At 40.4% G+C, this 14639-nt stretch overlaps 1 protein-coding gene across 1 annotated transcript in view; it reads right to left on the minus strand.

Moving 5' to 3' along the window:
* The window catches only part of LOC114773210 (inactive N-acetylated-alpha-linked acidic dipeptidase-like protein 2), a gene marked incomplete at its 3' end in the record, with an annotated part of 115053 nt that overhangs the window by 43197 nt on the left and 57217 nt on the right, over positions 1–14639 (minus strand). The window contains exons 6-8 of the mRNA XM_028965717.1: positions 7557–7649; positions 6542–6747; positions 5515–5643 (exon numbers count right to left, since the gene is read on the minus strand). Of these exons, the coding sequence (XP_028821550.1) occupies positions 5515–5643; positions 6542–6747; positions 7557–7649 (428 nt within the window). The remainder of the gene's footprint in view (positions 1–5514; positions 5644–6541; positions 6748–7556; positions 7650–14639) is intronic.

Here is a 14639-nt window from a genome sequence, read left to right on the forward strand (position 1 = left end):
CCATGTTAATGTCTGTCTAACCTGAGATGAACCAGTGAGGTGGGGTGGCCTTTTACCTCAGACACATGAACCATTTCCAATCTAAATCTCCTGGCTTTATGGAACACTGTTCTGATTGCTTTTGAACTGCCCTGTATGTCCTTTTAATCAGAAATGACTATTTCTGAGGAGATTACACACTACATTTTTGCCTCAAAATGGACTTTTCATTTGAATACAATCAAGCTGTCAGGTTATATATAGGTCAGTTTTAAAGGGGCTAATACAGCCAGCTCTTCAAATAAACATAATGTCACTCCTTCTCTGCCCCTTCATGATAAGCATGCAACAAACATTTATTAACAACTTATGCTAATATAATATAATGTATGAATAGTAAGCACTGTTTTGAAATGCACTAAATTATATGAATAGAGTTGAATTTGACATGTGAGCATCAATGTGACAGTGCGTTTCTTGGTGCTGGTCCCAAACCTCAGTAAATGGGAGGGTTGCGACAGGAAGTGCATTTGGCATAAAACTTTTTTGCCAGGTCAGTTGTGCAGACAGCATTACCAGCTGACCCACTGTGGCAACCCCTAACAGGAGCAGCAAAGAAGAAGAAGAAGATGAAGAAGATGCAGTCATCAATAAATAAAATGCACATGGTGCACGTGTGGAATCCTCCAGACAGGAGTTTGAGTATGACTATCACTATAAAAAGACATGTCTGATCAGCTATGACACCCCAAAACGGATGAATAACACAACTAAGCAAAACTCCCGTGCACAACGCATACCAATGTGACCCAGTTTTCTCGCTGCACATTTCAAATCAATGTGGCGAGGGAATCTCCTGATTTGTGGTAATAGAAATGGGGTTTAAAGTGGATTATCGGGGCTTAACACATTTAAGTTCACTTCTTCTGAGGTGGAACCAGTACAGATGGTCCAAGCTGGACATTTATTGCATGTTCCAGCTTTTTTTTTTTTTTAAATGAAATATTTACCTTTCCTCTGAGAACTTTATGGATGGGGGTAAAGTATGACATGCCAGGCCCATCATGATTTGGAACATGTGCTGCATGGGAACCTATCTTCTTGTACATAACAAAACTCGCGAGAATTCTCAGCTCAGAAATCTATGACAGGTCTTTTTGGGGAAAAATTTTATCCAGGGAATGACACTGTTCTCTTTTCACCCGGGGAAAAGAGAGATCCTCAGAAAGCCAGGGCTTAAAATAGACCAAACACACACAGTGGTACAACAATGCCCAATTAGATGATGAAAGGCCTCTCAATTTATTTGTATGCTAAATTTTATAATCCCAATTGCAGTGTCTGTTTTATTATAATTGGTTCCAAAGCACCCATTGGAAACGTATCAGCGCGGTGGCATCTCTACTCCTTACAGAGCAGCGCAGTGTAAGTGTGATTTACTGTATATTCAACACGTCTCAAAATACAGAGCTTGTGGAGCCTACCTGATGGCAAGTGATGCTTGAGAGGACAAACAGCTTAATTGAGCCCATGCAAGGAATCTGTGAGAGCTGAATGCACAATTAGGCTACATGGAGGAGGCGGGCCCTTAGTTTCTAATAACTGATTTAACAATCCAGGACATTCTGGGAAACATATTCTAGACCACTTGTTCACACGAACAAATGTTTATGCACACTATTTTCGCTATCACTTACAATGTCCTGCCATTGTTCATATAAATTAGGCACATGGCAGCAGGCATCATACTTCTAACTCACAGCATGGCAGGAGCTAAACGCTTTTTTAGAGGACCACAGGTGCCATGGAAAGAAGTAATTCATTATTTCCTGTTTCAATGGTCCATGAAAAGGAATTATAAAAAGAATGGAACACTGCATTTAATATTTCATGTGATATTTGTAATATTTGGCACATTAAATATTAATCCAGCAATAAACCATTCAAATTAAAAAGGGATTAACATAAACTCTAAATAAGCACATCATTTAAAAACTACAGGAATTCATAAATAAAACACTGCAATACATATTCAACACGCAGTTTAAAAAGAGAAACAAATAATCGGATCCAGAAAAAAATCAATTAAGTGGTTTAATTTTTTTAACTGAGCATTAAGTTTATGTTTCATTCTTTTCTGATATTTTCTGAAATTCTTATGTCCAGAAGAAATTGCAGGTATGTTAGCGGAACAATGTCTTGATGACCAGGGGATGATAGCGACATCACAAGATTTTCCAAGTAGGCTGAGCATGAAGCTTTAACTTTGATAAACTTACAAATAAATGCTGGGGTGACTGTTTTTTTTTTTAAGTAAACACACAATTCAAGTGCTTGTGCTCCCTGTAATTAGCCATCTATATTACAATAGGCACTGCATACAACCTGTTTACTTGGTGTTACAGGTTAGTTGCAACATCTGAAGTAGTGGAAGGGAACATGTTTATTATATTCTGGTACTAGGTGGGTGCATAATGGTGTAGAAAAATTGACAGGACAAGGTTGTAAAAGGGTTTTAACTGCTAGATGGAAATGCTGAACAGCTCATGGACCCAATAAAGAGAGAAGCTGAAACATGCTCTTTTGCACTTTGACAAATGTGATTTATGTTTATGATTAGACTTGACACATTTGATTTAAGAGTTCAATATTTTAATTCAATACTCCACAGCACATCAGGAATTTCCCCAAATATCTTTATTTCATCATTCGGCTGTATTGCCTAATTTTTTTTTTAATGTGCAGTGTCATAATTTATGCTTAAAAAGGTGACTAGACAGGGTAGAATCATCAGACACATGTACCTCTCCCAAACACCCTGTTTAAACATCCACAATAAAGATACAATCAATTTACATTCAATATACAACTGAACATTTCATAATAATATCTGATTATGCAAATGCAGGTACGTTTGCATATTGCATTCTGCCTGCATTTGTAACAGCAGTTCAATATGATTGGACACTAGTGCAAGATAACATTAATCAATATGCATCACACCACACAAAATCCCTTTCCTGTCATTGAAATCGCAGCTCCTGATTACTCTAAAGCAATTACGAAAGTAAGCTCCAGCAGACCCGACTTCTTTCATTAGACAAGAATTAATTTCATGCTAATAAGGGCATTTTGTGGCTTGTTGTATGGAAGAAGGTTAGACCAGATACGATTACCACAAGTCATAGCAAATTTACAAACCATCAGATAATGATGGGGATAAATTAGAGTTAGGAGAAAAAGAGGTTGGATCTATTGACAGTAGGCTTGTCACAATACTAGAATTTGTAACTCGATATCAATACTAATGATGGTACTTGACACTCAAGTATAAATATATATATAGTATTTATATATATATTTGATAGCTTTGATAGCAACTAGATGGACTAGTGCTAGACAGAACTTGGTGCTGCACATGTTTAAAGTGTGTATTTCATGTAAACAGTTGGTCCAACAGGTAGGTGAGCAATGGGCAGCCATGACAGCGTGGGGGTGGTGCTTTGCACAGAAGCACCTCAGTGGCACCTCGGCGACTTGGGATTCGAACCGGCAATCTTCTGATTACGGGGCCGTTTCCTTAACCGCTTGGCCACCACTGCTCCTTCACACCTCCAGGGTCACACATTAGAACCTGGACAGTGTCTGTGTATGCCTGCATACTCTCCCTGCATTGGCCCGGGTGTCCTCTGGTATATAAGTGTGGGCGTGTCAGGGAATTGAATGTGCCCTGCGGTGGGCTGGTGGCCCACACTGGGTGAGTCCCTGCCTTGAACTCAGTGCCCATGATGGGCTCCGGCACCCACAACCCAGTTTAAAATTAAGCGATGGTGGGTAGTGAGTGAGAGAGGGACTACAGAGAATACAGGGTGGTAGTGGCCGAGTGGGTAACAGAAGACCCAGGTTCAAGTCCCACTTTCTACTTATATGTCCCTGAGCAAGACACTAAATCCTGAGTGTCTTCAGGGGGACTCAAGAATTCAAGAGCATATCACTGGCTGCCCTGTCACCTATGAGAACATTCTACTGAAAATAAGTGCAAAGAAAAAAACATTTTTGATGGTTTCATGACCTTTAACAAACCTCTGCCATACCAGAACTCTGGCCATTAAAAGCAGAAATTCTATGTGTGACCACCTTACATTATGTGCATGTTTCACTAGTGTGTGTGTGGAGTGGGGTTTACATTGGACAAAAGCAAGCCATCTCTAATTACAATTAGGGGAAATAAGGAAGGGGGGGGGGGGGGGGGGGGTGCAGTTTTGCACTTTAAAATGTTCCCAAACGAGAGCTGTCTTTTTTTTTCTAATGAGATTCAGATTGTGCTCGCAGAACAGGTCAAGACTTTGACTCTGAAGACTTTATTACTCTGAAATGTCACAGGTGGACTGGCATTTAGGCTAATGAACGGAATTATTGTTTCATAGAAAATAATGGGGCTTCTGCCATTACCATGACCCCTTATAACCCTTTGTGAACCACAGAAAGCTTCTGTCAGCTGGAGTTCCTTGTCAAGGAACTCATTGACAATCTTTTTTAATATATTAACCTTTTCAGCACTTCTTTGTGCTAAACTCACAAAGTGCAATTGCACAAGCTTACATCTAGAAGTGAAGAGGAATGGAAATCAGACTCAATCACGTTGATGAGCTACAGAGAGTGACTATCCAGTAATATATGTGTGTGTGTGTGTGTTGTGTGTGTGTGTGTGTGTGTGTGTGGAAATAAAGAAAGCAAGGAAAAATATACAAAAGGTATGATGGATGGGCTCATTTACGCTTAACGGGGCAGTGGTGGCCTAGTGGTTAAGGAAGTGGCCTCATAATCAGAAGGTTGCTGGTTCGAATTCCGATCTGCCAAGGTACCACTGAGGTGCCACTGAGGTGCCACTGAGGTGCCACCGTCCCCACACACTGCTCCCCGGGCACCTGTCATGGCTGCCCACTGCTCACTCAGGGTGATGGGTTAAATGCAGAGGACAAATTTCACTGTGTGCGCTGTGTGCTGTGCTGCTGTGTATCACATGTGACAATCACTTCACTTTTCACTTTAACAGATGTAAGTCTTTTAAAGGTAAAATATTTGCATTCTGGGAAAATAAATAGGCTTGCCTTCCATCCAAATAAAGAGAAATTATGCCGACAATAAAACGCAAAGAGATATGTCGTGATAGATGGATAGATAGGATGCAGGCTTTTGAAACAACTGTACAAAGAGATTACAAAATGACCCACACAGTGGAGCTGCAACTGGCTGAGCGGACTGTCTAATGTTACCAAAAAATCAACTTGCTGAGGGTAAAGTGCTGATGCGGCAGAAGGTTTAAAGCCAGAATAGACTTCAAGTAACCCAACAGAAAGTCCAACAAGTTGAGCTTTTATACTCACAAAAAATGAAATTTATGCAATTTAAAGAAAATGATTCTGTGGAGCACCTTGCATTTACAAAATGGGACTGAACTAAATTTGGATTTCTAGGAAAGTAAGTTTACTTGAAAGACTTAGGTGAAATGTGAAAGGCAAGTCATGTATTCACCTTGTGGATGTCAGAAGCGAGCTGGAGCAGCGAGGGAGACGCTGTTGAGAAGACAGACCTTCCAGCCCTGACTGGCTTGAAGAGGTTGATGTAAGCTACAGCACTGTTCTCAAGCACAACACGATTCTCCTGCAACAGGAAAGCATGGCATCTATTAATACCAAATCAGCAGAACAGACATATATTCTCAAAAAATCATTAATATACACAGGCCTCAACTGACATTTGTTTCTGAGCTCATGAAAGAAAGAACAGAAAATTTATTCATTACATCGACAGTTATGGGAATTATTTGGAATTCTCATGCTCATAGATCATATTCTAAAACCACTAACCTTAAAATACTTTTGTTTTTACCACAAATTATTCATTTACATTATTGTTCCATATAAGAACACTTCTTCATATCTTCACAATTCATAAGGTGCAGACATCAAAATTAAATAAAAATGTGGTTCTTCTTGCAAGTTTGTCATGCAATCAAAGACTAAGACCTTTCCCCCATAAAAAAAAACTAAATTATTTACCATTTTACCATTTTTACCATTAGTCTATGACTAATCATAGACTATTATTGTGTTCAATTTAAATGACTGACACTCCTAAATGATTGAAACCCACCACTGTTTTTGCAAATTTATTGTTCATCATATTACTGCTGCTGTTCTTGCCTGTAACCTGCATTTTGTTTGCAGCATTCGGTGGATCAGCATAGGATATGTGGATCATTACAGCATTTCTGTTATGTCCTGTGGTGCAACACTGTGTAGCAAATATGTGTTCTGTTCACCATATGCTGAACACTCGTCATTAACCAGTTAATTTAGATCTAATGCAAACGGCAGTCAGTGAATGTCATTAGAACAGGGAACCTAAACAACATAAGCAGAAAACCCACTCGATCTCCACTTTAAATTCTGGCTCACATTCAGAAGCAAGCAGAGGTTTTTGGAATAATGCTGAGTGCTCAAGCTAACAACACCCCTCAAAAATAAAGGGGGTTTTCAAAAAGTGTCTGGACTTTTACCTCGCCCCATTCGAAAGATCCAACACTGCCAATCGCTGATCCCCCCCAGGAGCAGAAGACAATGGTGCGGTCTGGCTGCCAGCCATTGTGGGTCTGGGCCATCATAGAGGCAATGACCTGAGTCATGACAGCAGCGCCACCACTCCAGTCCGCTTCAGAGCCTTCGTACCAGCTGCTGTGGCGACTGCCCACAAGTACATATCGATCTACGGCAGGAAAATGGAAACACTCAAACGCGTGTACACACACAGAGAACAAACATGCTCGGGCCTTCTTGTTTAAAAGTGGAAGGTCCTTCATGTGAGAACAAGAGCTTTCCACAAAGCTGTAGGTTTTGCAGAGTGCAGACTGAGCAGCACAAGGCAGAGTAGCCTTGGGCATTGAAATATAGAGCAGGCTAAAGAATGCAGTGTCGGATGGTCGTTACAGAGATTTATGGTAAGTTATGCCCCTTTGGTCTTCTAGGGCATTGGGGAGGTCGCTAAGATGACCACGCTTATGGAAATTGGCCGTATTAAGGAAAGTGGTAAAAGAGTTCACTTGAAAAGTTCCTTCAATAAAGATTTGTGGTCATTATTTTAATTTTTGGCGGCCAATTATGACAGACTAATACCAGACGGTAAATCTGAGGGGCAATTTTAGAAGTGTTTAAACAGGTAGACAATCTGGCAAGAAACGTGGGGAGAAGGAGATTAAGGGCCTCCACTGCATCAGGGAAATCGATTAAATCACCCACATGGGGCAAGCGCTGGACGGTAATTAAAAGGCCATTTGCAGAAGGTAAGTGCCCTGCTTTTGAAGCAGTGGTGGCCAACATTGTTTTAAGATGGCAGTTTATCAACTTCAGCACCAAGATCCCAGCTCAGTTCTGTGGCATAGCACTAAATGAGTCACCAAGAGAAATCAACAGGAGTCCATGAGATACTTCTAAAGTGTTTTCTTAAATTTTCGGTGGCAACACAACTGCATTTAAATGTAGCTACTTATATACAATTTTTTTAACAGCAGCCCTTACCTGGATTGATTTTTCCTTTCAGATAACCAATGACATTATGAATTGTTCTGTAGGATGCCTGAGAACTTATATTGAGTTTTATGGTCCTTCTTGCTGTAAAAGAAAGATTTAAACATGCTGAAATACAACCTCTTAACCAAAAACAACAGACATACTACGTTTTCTCAAATTATTTCAAAATGTTCCTGGATATGCATAATGAAAATTGGTACTGAAAATAAAGCAAACATTGATTAATATTTTACTCTAAAAAATGATTTACTGTAGAAAGGCTTGTTGATATCTAAAGCCATATACGAATGAAGCAATTGCCTGTCTTAGGTAATACAGACATACAGACAATACAGACAGACAAAATACAGACAATAAAACTCGTATAATAGGTCGATGAATTAATAAATAATAAATATTCTAATCTTTGACACACCAAATTTTTAATGACAAGATGGTCTGGACATATGAGGCAAGTATATATATATATGTGAAAACGGGACGCTAATCCCAGGACACACAAGTGTCCCTAGTGATAAATACCTGTCTCATTTATCATTTTCATGATCAATCCCTGGAATACACACACAAAAAAAATGACCAAGCACAAGCTGACCATCAGTTCTCTAGTAATAGGATGAAAAACACAATTCAAGGTCATCAATGACAGATGTGCAATGAGCGGTTTGCAAAATGTAATTAATTTTAAATTAACTTAATTTGACATTTAAGTCACCTCAAATGCCCTGGAATTTGCTTATACAAAGCCTCAGCAACTGATCTTGTATCTTTTTTTTTCAAAAATAATTAAAAGCGTATATATATATGTCATATTGGGTGTAATGTTTTATTACTATTCTTTGCACTGTATTAGTGAGCTAAATGCTTTTTATTGTTAAGTAGCCTTGAGTTGCAGAGTTTTCTGTCAATCACAGTCTCCTCTGAGACATGAACTGACTGCTTCTATTCACCTGTGATGAGTGTAGGAGTTTCACACAACACTCTGAAGGAGTCGCTTTTGTTCCTTGATACGCCTAGCTGGGGAAGTGTACCAAGAATCTGAACCTGTTAGCCCTGCGATCTTGTTAGTATTTTATTATGCTTTTATATAGTAAGACCCAAGCCAGTATCTATGTTTAAATGTACTATTATCACAAACTAAATACATTTATACATACATTTAATAATCAAACGACATGTGATTCATGTTTGGCTATAACATTGATTCAACTGGCAGAAAAATGAGAAATTACTGTTCTCTAATGCCTTGTAATGTTCATTGCTTTGGGTTCCACAGTTCATTGTTACATTTGTACATTCTTGGACCTCAAACTGTGTTACTCCAAAACCTTTAGGAAAGAAATTGCCACCCATGTAAACTAATACATTATGCCAATCCTAGTTCAAGTGGATTATTATGGTGGTGTTTTGGGAGCCAACTATTTGGTACTCATCAGTTTAACCTAACAACCTAAATGCATTGAAACACACCAATAATAAAAAAAGAACAAATTCCCCATGTCAGTGAGACATATCTTTTTTGAGACTGCAAGGACCCGCATAGACCACTGCTTAGTGGTCCATTCATGAACAACTGAGATAAACACAATGTGTACTTTAACCTGACATCCTGTAGACTTCTAATGCACCAGTAGATAGCCCACAGATATTGATGCTCTTTTCTCTGCTGACAACCTGAAATCCATCCAGAGCTTTGCTCTCAGGAATGGGCAGAAAAATACCGTTGTTTCTTCCCTGTGACAGGAGTGGAATTGCAATATAGACAGGTGACTGTCTGCACTTCAGGAAAAAAATACCTTCCTGTTTTTTCTTTCACTCCTCGAGCGCGGCACTGATCATTAATGGTCAGTGCTGAATATTAATTACTGTATGCCAATGGCGCAGTGGATGATAGTAAAGCCCATGTAAAGCCCAAAGTCTTTCCCTCTCCTTGCAGTGTCTCTTGTCCCTCGTGGCACAGTATCTGCGGGCAGTGACTTCTCGGGTTCACACGGAGCATTGGTGGACGTGATATGGTCCCTTTGCAGGTTTAAGGCGAGACCGAATTGAAAATTCCTTTTTAAGACAGCAGACAGAGGCAGGGAGCGATGCCTGTGCTGGCCGCCGTTATCTGCTGTACAGGCAGTAGCTTTTTCATTTCATTTTATTTTTCTTAAGCTCAATGTGGCCCAAATATCACAGGGAAATAAAGATGAAGCCGCCAGTGAAGATGTAAGTGCGCAGACACAAATAAAGGCAAACAGGGAGACCCAGTAACCGCGGTTCACGACTACAGAGTCCTGTTTGCCTCTTTTGAGTACTTTAATTCCGTATAAAAATTCAGTGGTCTTCTCACATGCACCGGGCGCCATTTATCACGTTTGACAGCCACACAAATGACTCTGGATAAAGAGCCAGGGACATGCGTGCAGCTTCTCAGCGCTGGTTAAGGGCTTTGCTGCTCAGGATGCTGAGCTTTTTCCCCCATGTGTAGCACGCACATTTATCACAGCAACTATCTCTATTTTGGAAATACACGAAGCAAAGTGTTATCGCGACATCGGCGGGACAGTTCTCTCGCGAACATACTCCGCTTTGCCGCCCGAGCAGCTTCCAGCGATTAGGCACGGTTGCAGCGATCCTAGCCTCAGATTTGGGTCCATTTTTAGCCCGGCCCTGTGTCTTTCCCGCGGACCTCATCTACAGAACAGCGCAAATCTGTCCGCACTCAGCTTGCCGTGCAGAAATGTCATGGGACGCACGGCAGCTGTGATGGAAATGAAGATGATTAAAAGGCCAAACATCTCATTTTCTGTGCAGATGAGACGTTCTGCCTCGAGGCTTCTGACCGTTTTGCTAACATATGATTTCGCTTGTTTCTTGGCCGCTGTCAGTGCTACCAGCAGTGACAATGTGGGATCCTTGTACAATATAAACATAGATTGAAAAATATCAGTCTAATGGATTTTGGCATGGCGCTCAAACACAGCACATTCAGAGCCAACATGAACTCGCACTGCTTCGCAGGCATGAAGACGTTAACAATTCTTAGCTTGGCTCTGATGCTTGTGGGCAGTGCTGCCTAATATGTCCCAGTATTATAAGCTTTGTCCACAAAAATGGTTTAAATGAATTAATGGAAATGGAATTTAGATTTTTTTGGCAAATAATTTTTTGTTTGTGATCTGTTAGCTTAATGCTAAAATAATCTTAAATAAAAAAAATGAATATAACTTTCGAGATATTCTTTGAGTCATTTATGCTTTTCATTGAAAATTCATGAAATGAGTTTGAATAGAAAATATTACAAAACGAATGATGCAGTTGAATTCACATTTGCTCATGCACCAGATCCTCATCTGAACTTAAGAAGCCCAAATGATGATTGCAAAAAAATGTTTTACTATAATCTATGAAGCTTTAAAAGTGACAAATTGTTGTGATAGTGGTCCACTCCACATTTATGCAGATATCCCATTCATTAGCAAACATGTATATGCTATCTGGACTAGATATTTGATCAATATTATATTATTTTAATGGGAAGAAATACGGTTTTCTATCTAAAAAAGCACATTTCCAATTGACCCTAAACCATTGAATGGTAGTGTAAATTGTCACAGCAATTTTTCTCTTTTTTCTTACCCCACTCAGTACTTTATATTTTGGGTCACATGACTAAATTTCTGCATTTAAACCTGCATCTTAGAGAAGAACGTGAATAGGACACCAGTCCACTACATGTGGCTTGCCATAGTGCAAGACCTTCAGAACCACTGCTGTTCTGGAATTAGCCATAATTAGATTATCATATATGCTTGTGGTGGGTGTTCAAGCGTGTTAATTCTGAAGCCAATCTTTCAGGAAAAATCTGAGTAAAGTGGGTAGAATCTCAATTACCATCTATGGGAACTGCAAACAACACATTACATACAGTGCATGTGTCAAGCATAATTGGTCAGTAATTGAATGCATTTTCTGCTAATCAAATCTGAAATTGCAGCATCTTTGCGTTTTTTTCTTCTCCCCCACCAAGGTTAATCAAGAAAAGTAGGAAACACAGTTAATGAAACCAATACCAATACAGGCTACCTAAGCACAGCAATCAGCAGTATTATAATTAAAGGGCCCTGAGTGTTTCTCTGCAGATATTTCACGTAGTTTTCTGCTCCAGAGCTGTAATTGCACTGGCAATTTATTATACTTATGGCATTCAGCTGGGGCCCATGGCATGGAGGCAATGCTTCACGGAAAAATCGGAATTCATCTGGGCCCCCGCTCACCTCTATTGAATTTTTTCTTTTTTTTTTACGCTGAATGAGTAGCTAGATGAAAATGGCCTGGCTGATCCACGGTGGGACAAATGCGCAGAGTAATGAATGAGAGATGATTCTCTGACACATGGCACCAAAGCACCAAAACTCCAACAATGGCGTGACCAAACGCATTATCTGTCACAAATTTTGCAGGCGGTGGGAGCTGGTTTGGAATGGTCTGCGTTCCTTTATTTTGCGCATATGCACTGTGGTCCTGTTGTTGGTTTTGTTTTTAATGCTGATGTCTCGATTTAAAAGCAGAAAGGACCGCACAGTCAGATGAGCCCAAAGCAATAAAGCCACTCTTAATTGAATGAGAATAAAAAAAGCAGAGGGCTAGAGCTGGGGAGAGGACAGAGAGAAACAAATGATTTGAAACCCCCGGAGTGGTCAGTGCTTCGCTCAATCGATAGAGCACAGATTACTAGCCCTCCACATTTGATTGAACTAATGGAACGTTGCAGCCATGCTTGGTGGCTTGGCTCGAGGAGGTCATGCTCCATGGGCTCGTAACAGGTCCCTGAGAAGGCAGACGCGCCTGGGACAACCCTCCCCCTGTGGAAGATCGATGACGCTCGTGTTGGGGGTGCTGCTATTTTGGTCACATTGATCGCTGGACATCAGGGCCGGTGCAGGGACAAGGTTGCGCAGCGTTCCAGCAAGTGGCTGAGCAGTGCGAACGGAGCCATCAGCCGGTCAAGTCTTTGTCCACGTCCTTCGGCCCTCCTCAGCTCAAAAGGTCAAAGTCAGGTTCAACAGGTTATGTAAACTCAACATAAATGTCCACTATACTACTGACTGCTCTTTTCAGATGTTGTTTCTGTTCAAGGTTCATTGGGGCAGTGGTGGCCTAGCGGTTAAGGACTCGGCCCTGTAATCAGAAGGTTGCCGGTTCGAATCCCGATCCGCCAAGGTGCCACTGAGGTCCCCACACACTGCTCCCCAGGCGCCTGTCATGGCTGCCCACTGCTCACTCAGGATGATGGGCAGAGGACAAATTTCACTGTGTGCACCGTGTGCTGTGCTGCTGTGTATCACATGTGACAATCACTTCACTTCAATTGAATTGATCAATTGATCAAATTCGCTTACTACAGCTTACTACTGACCTACTACCACTACACTTAGCCCTAAGTTGCTCCAGGGGGACTGTCAATGTAGCTACTGATTGTAAGTCGCCCTGGATAAGGGTGTCTGATAAATGCTGTATATCTAAAATGTAAATGTAAGTGATTGTCATTGTGAAACACTGCATCACAGCACACTGTGACACAACAAAATGTGTCCTCTGTTTTTAATCCATCACCCTTGCAAAGCAGGGAGCAGTGTGTGGGGAACCTCAGTGGTGCCTTGGCGGTTTGCGATTTGAAACAGCAACCTTCCAGTTTCTTTACACGCAAACGCAATATAATACGCAAACCACTGCCCCATGGTAATATGGTAAAATGGTAATATGGTAATTGGAACTTGGAACTTTTACTGCACATTTACTGCAAAAGTAAAAGTGAAAATTTTATTTCAAGCAAACTTTAGAAATGTAACCGACAGGTAAACTGGTAAAATGTGAAGCAACTAGATTTCAATTTTTGTAGTCTAAAGGTTAAAACTATTCATTTTGAACAAGACAGGTGTTTCTAAAGTGCATTGAAATTTTGCCTGAAAAGGGTTTCCATTCTGGCACGGCGCATCAACAAAACACATTCAGAGCCAATGTGAACTTTGCACTCTTATGCAATTGGAATTTTTTTTATCTTTCTGTGCTCTATTGAATTTGAGTAGCATGTTGGAAAGAATAACAACTGTCCCCGGGAGTTACATTTTGACAAAAAAATTAATTAATGAAATGGAACTAGATTTTTGTATTTTTCAAATGAAAAAAATAATAAAATGTATTTATTGGTTGTTGTTTACACAATAGCATATAAAAGTGTAGCCTGAAGTATTTTTGATGCAGATTAGATAGACACAATAGAAAAAAATTCTATTAAAAATGAAGGCTTGACCACAACATCCTTTTTGAGTGTAGGCCACATTCTAAAATTGCACAGTACTATCCTGAACAACAGCAAGGAGCCTCATAATCACCCCAATACAGACTGTGTTTAACATCCTTATTGGGACTTTGGCAAGGGATTTGACTCAAAGCCCATTTTCCTTCATTTTGTCATCAGAGCACAAATCCTTTACTGTCTGTCAAGGCGAGACAACTGCACTGCAGCACTCCCTGCCTCTCCTGGGTGACGATGCAAAGATAAGAAGGGGATTTTCAGTCAATAGCAGGAATTAGAGTTTAATACCCCCATTAAAAACCCTCAGTGTGATGCCCGCTATCCCAGGGCTCCAGAAGAGGGCCTTGTCGAGCTACAACATGTGAGCATCTAAAAAAGAACAAAAAAAAAAACTGAGTGAGAGAGAGAGAAAGAAAGAAAAGTCTAAATTGACTGCATGGGAGAAAGGATGCACATAGAGGTCCTCTGTCTCAAAGAGAAATTGTCAAATTACTTCCTGCAAAATTATCTTTCATAAACAACCAGGAGATAATTTATGAAGTTGCAAAACAAGGAAGTTTTCAAAACCGAGGCAGGGCAACGGGGTGAAAGGTAGAACAAGGCACTGTTGCAGTATGTATTTTTTAATTGTTAGATTAAAAACCATCATTCTGTGTGAAGAATGACCCTTCACTTGCACACCCCCATTTCCATCCAATGACATGCCAATGAACGCCTCCTTCCATTTGTCATATTTTTATGGGGCAGAAGATAGATATCTTCGGCAG

This window comes from Denticeps clupeoides, unplaced genomic scaffold, assembly GCF_900700375.1.
Source record: "Denticeps clupeoides unplaced genomic scaffold, fDenClu1.1, whole genome shotgun sequence".
In the NCBI taxonomy this organism is placed as follows: Eukaryota; Metazoa; Chordata; class Actinopteri; order Clupeiformes; family Denticipitidae; genus Denticeps; species Denticeps clupeoides.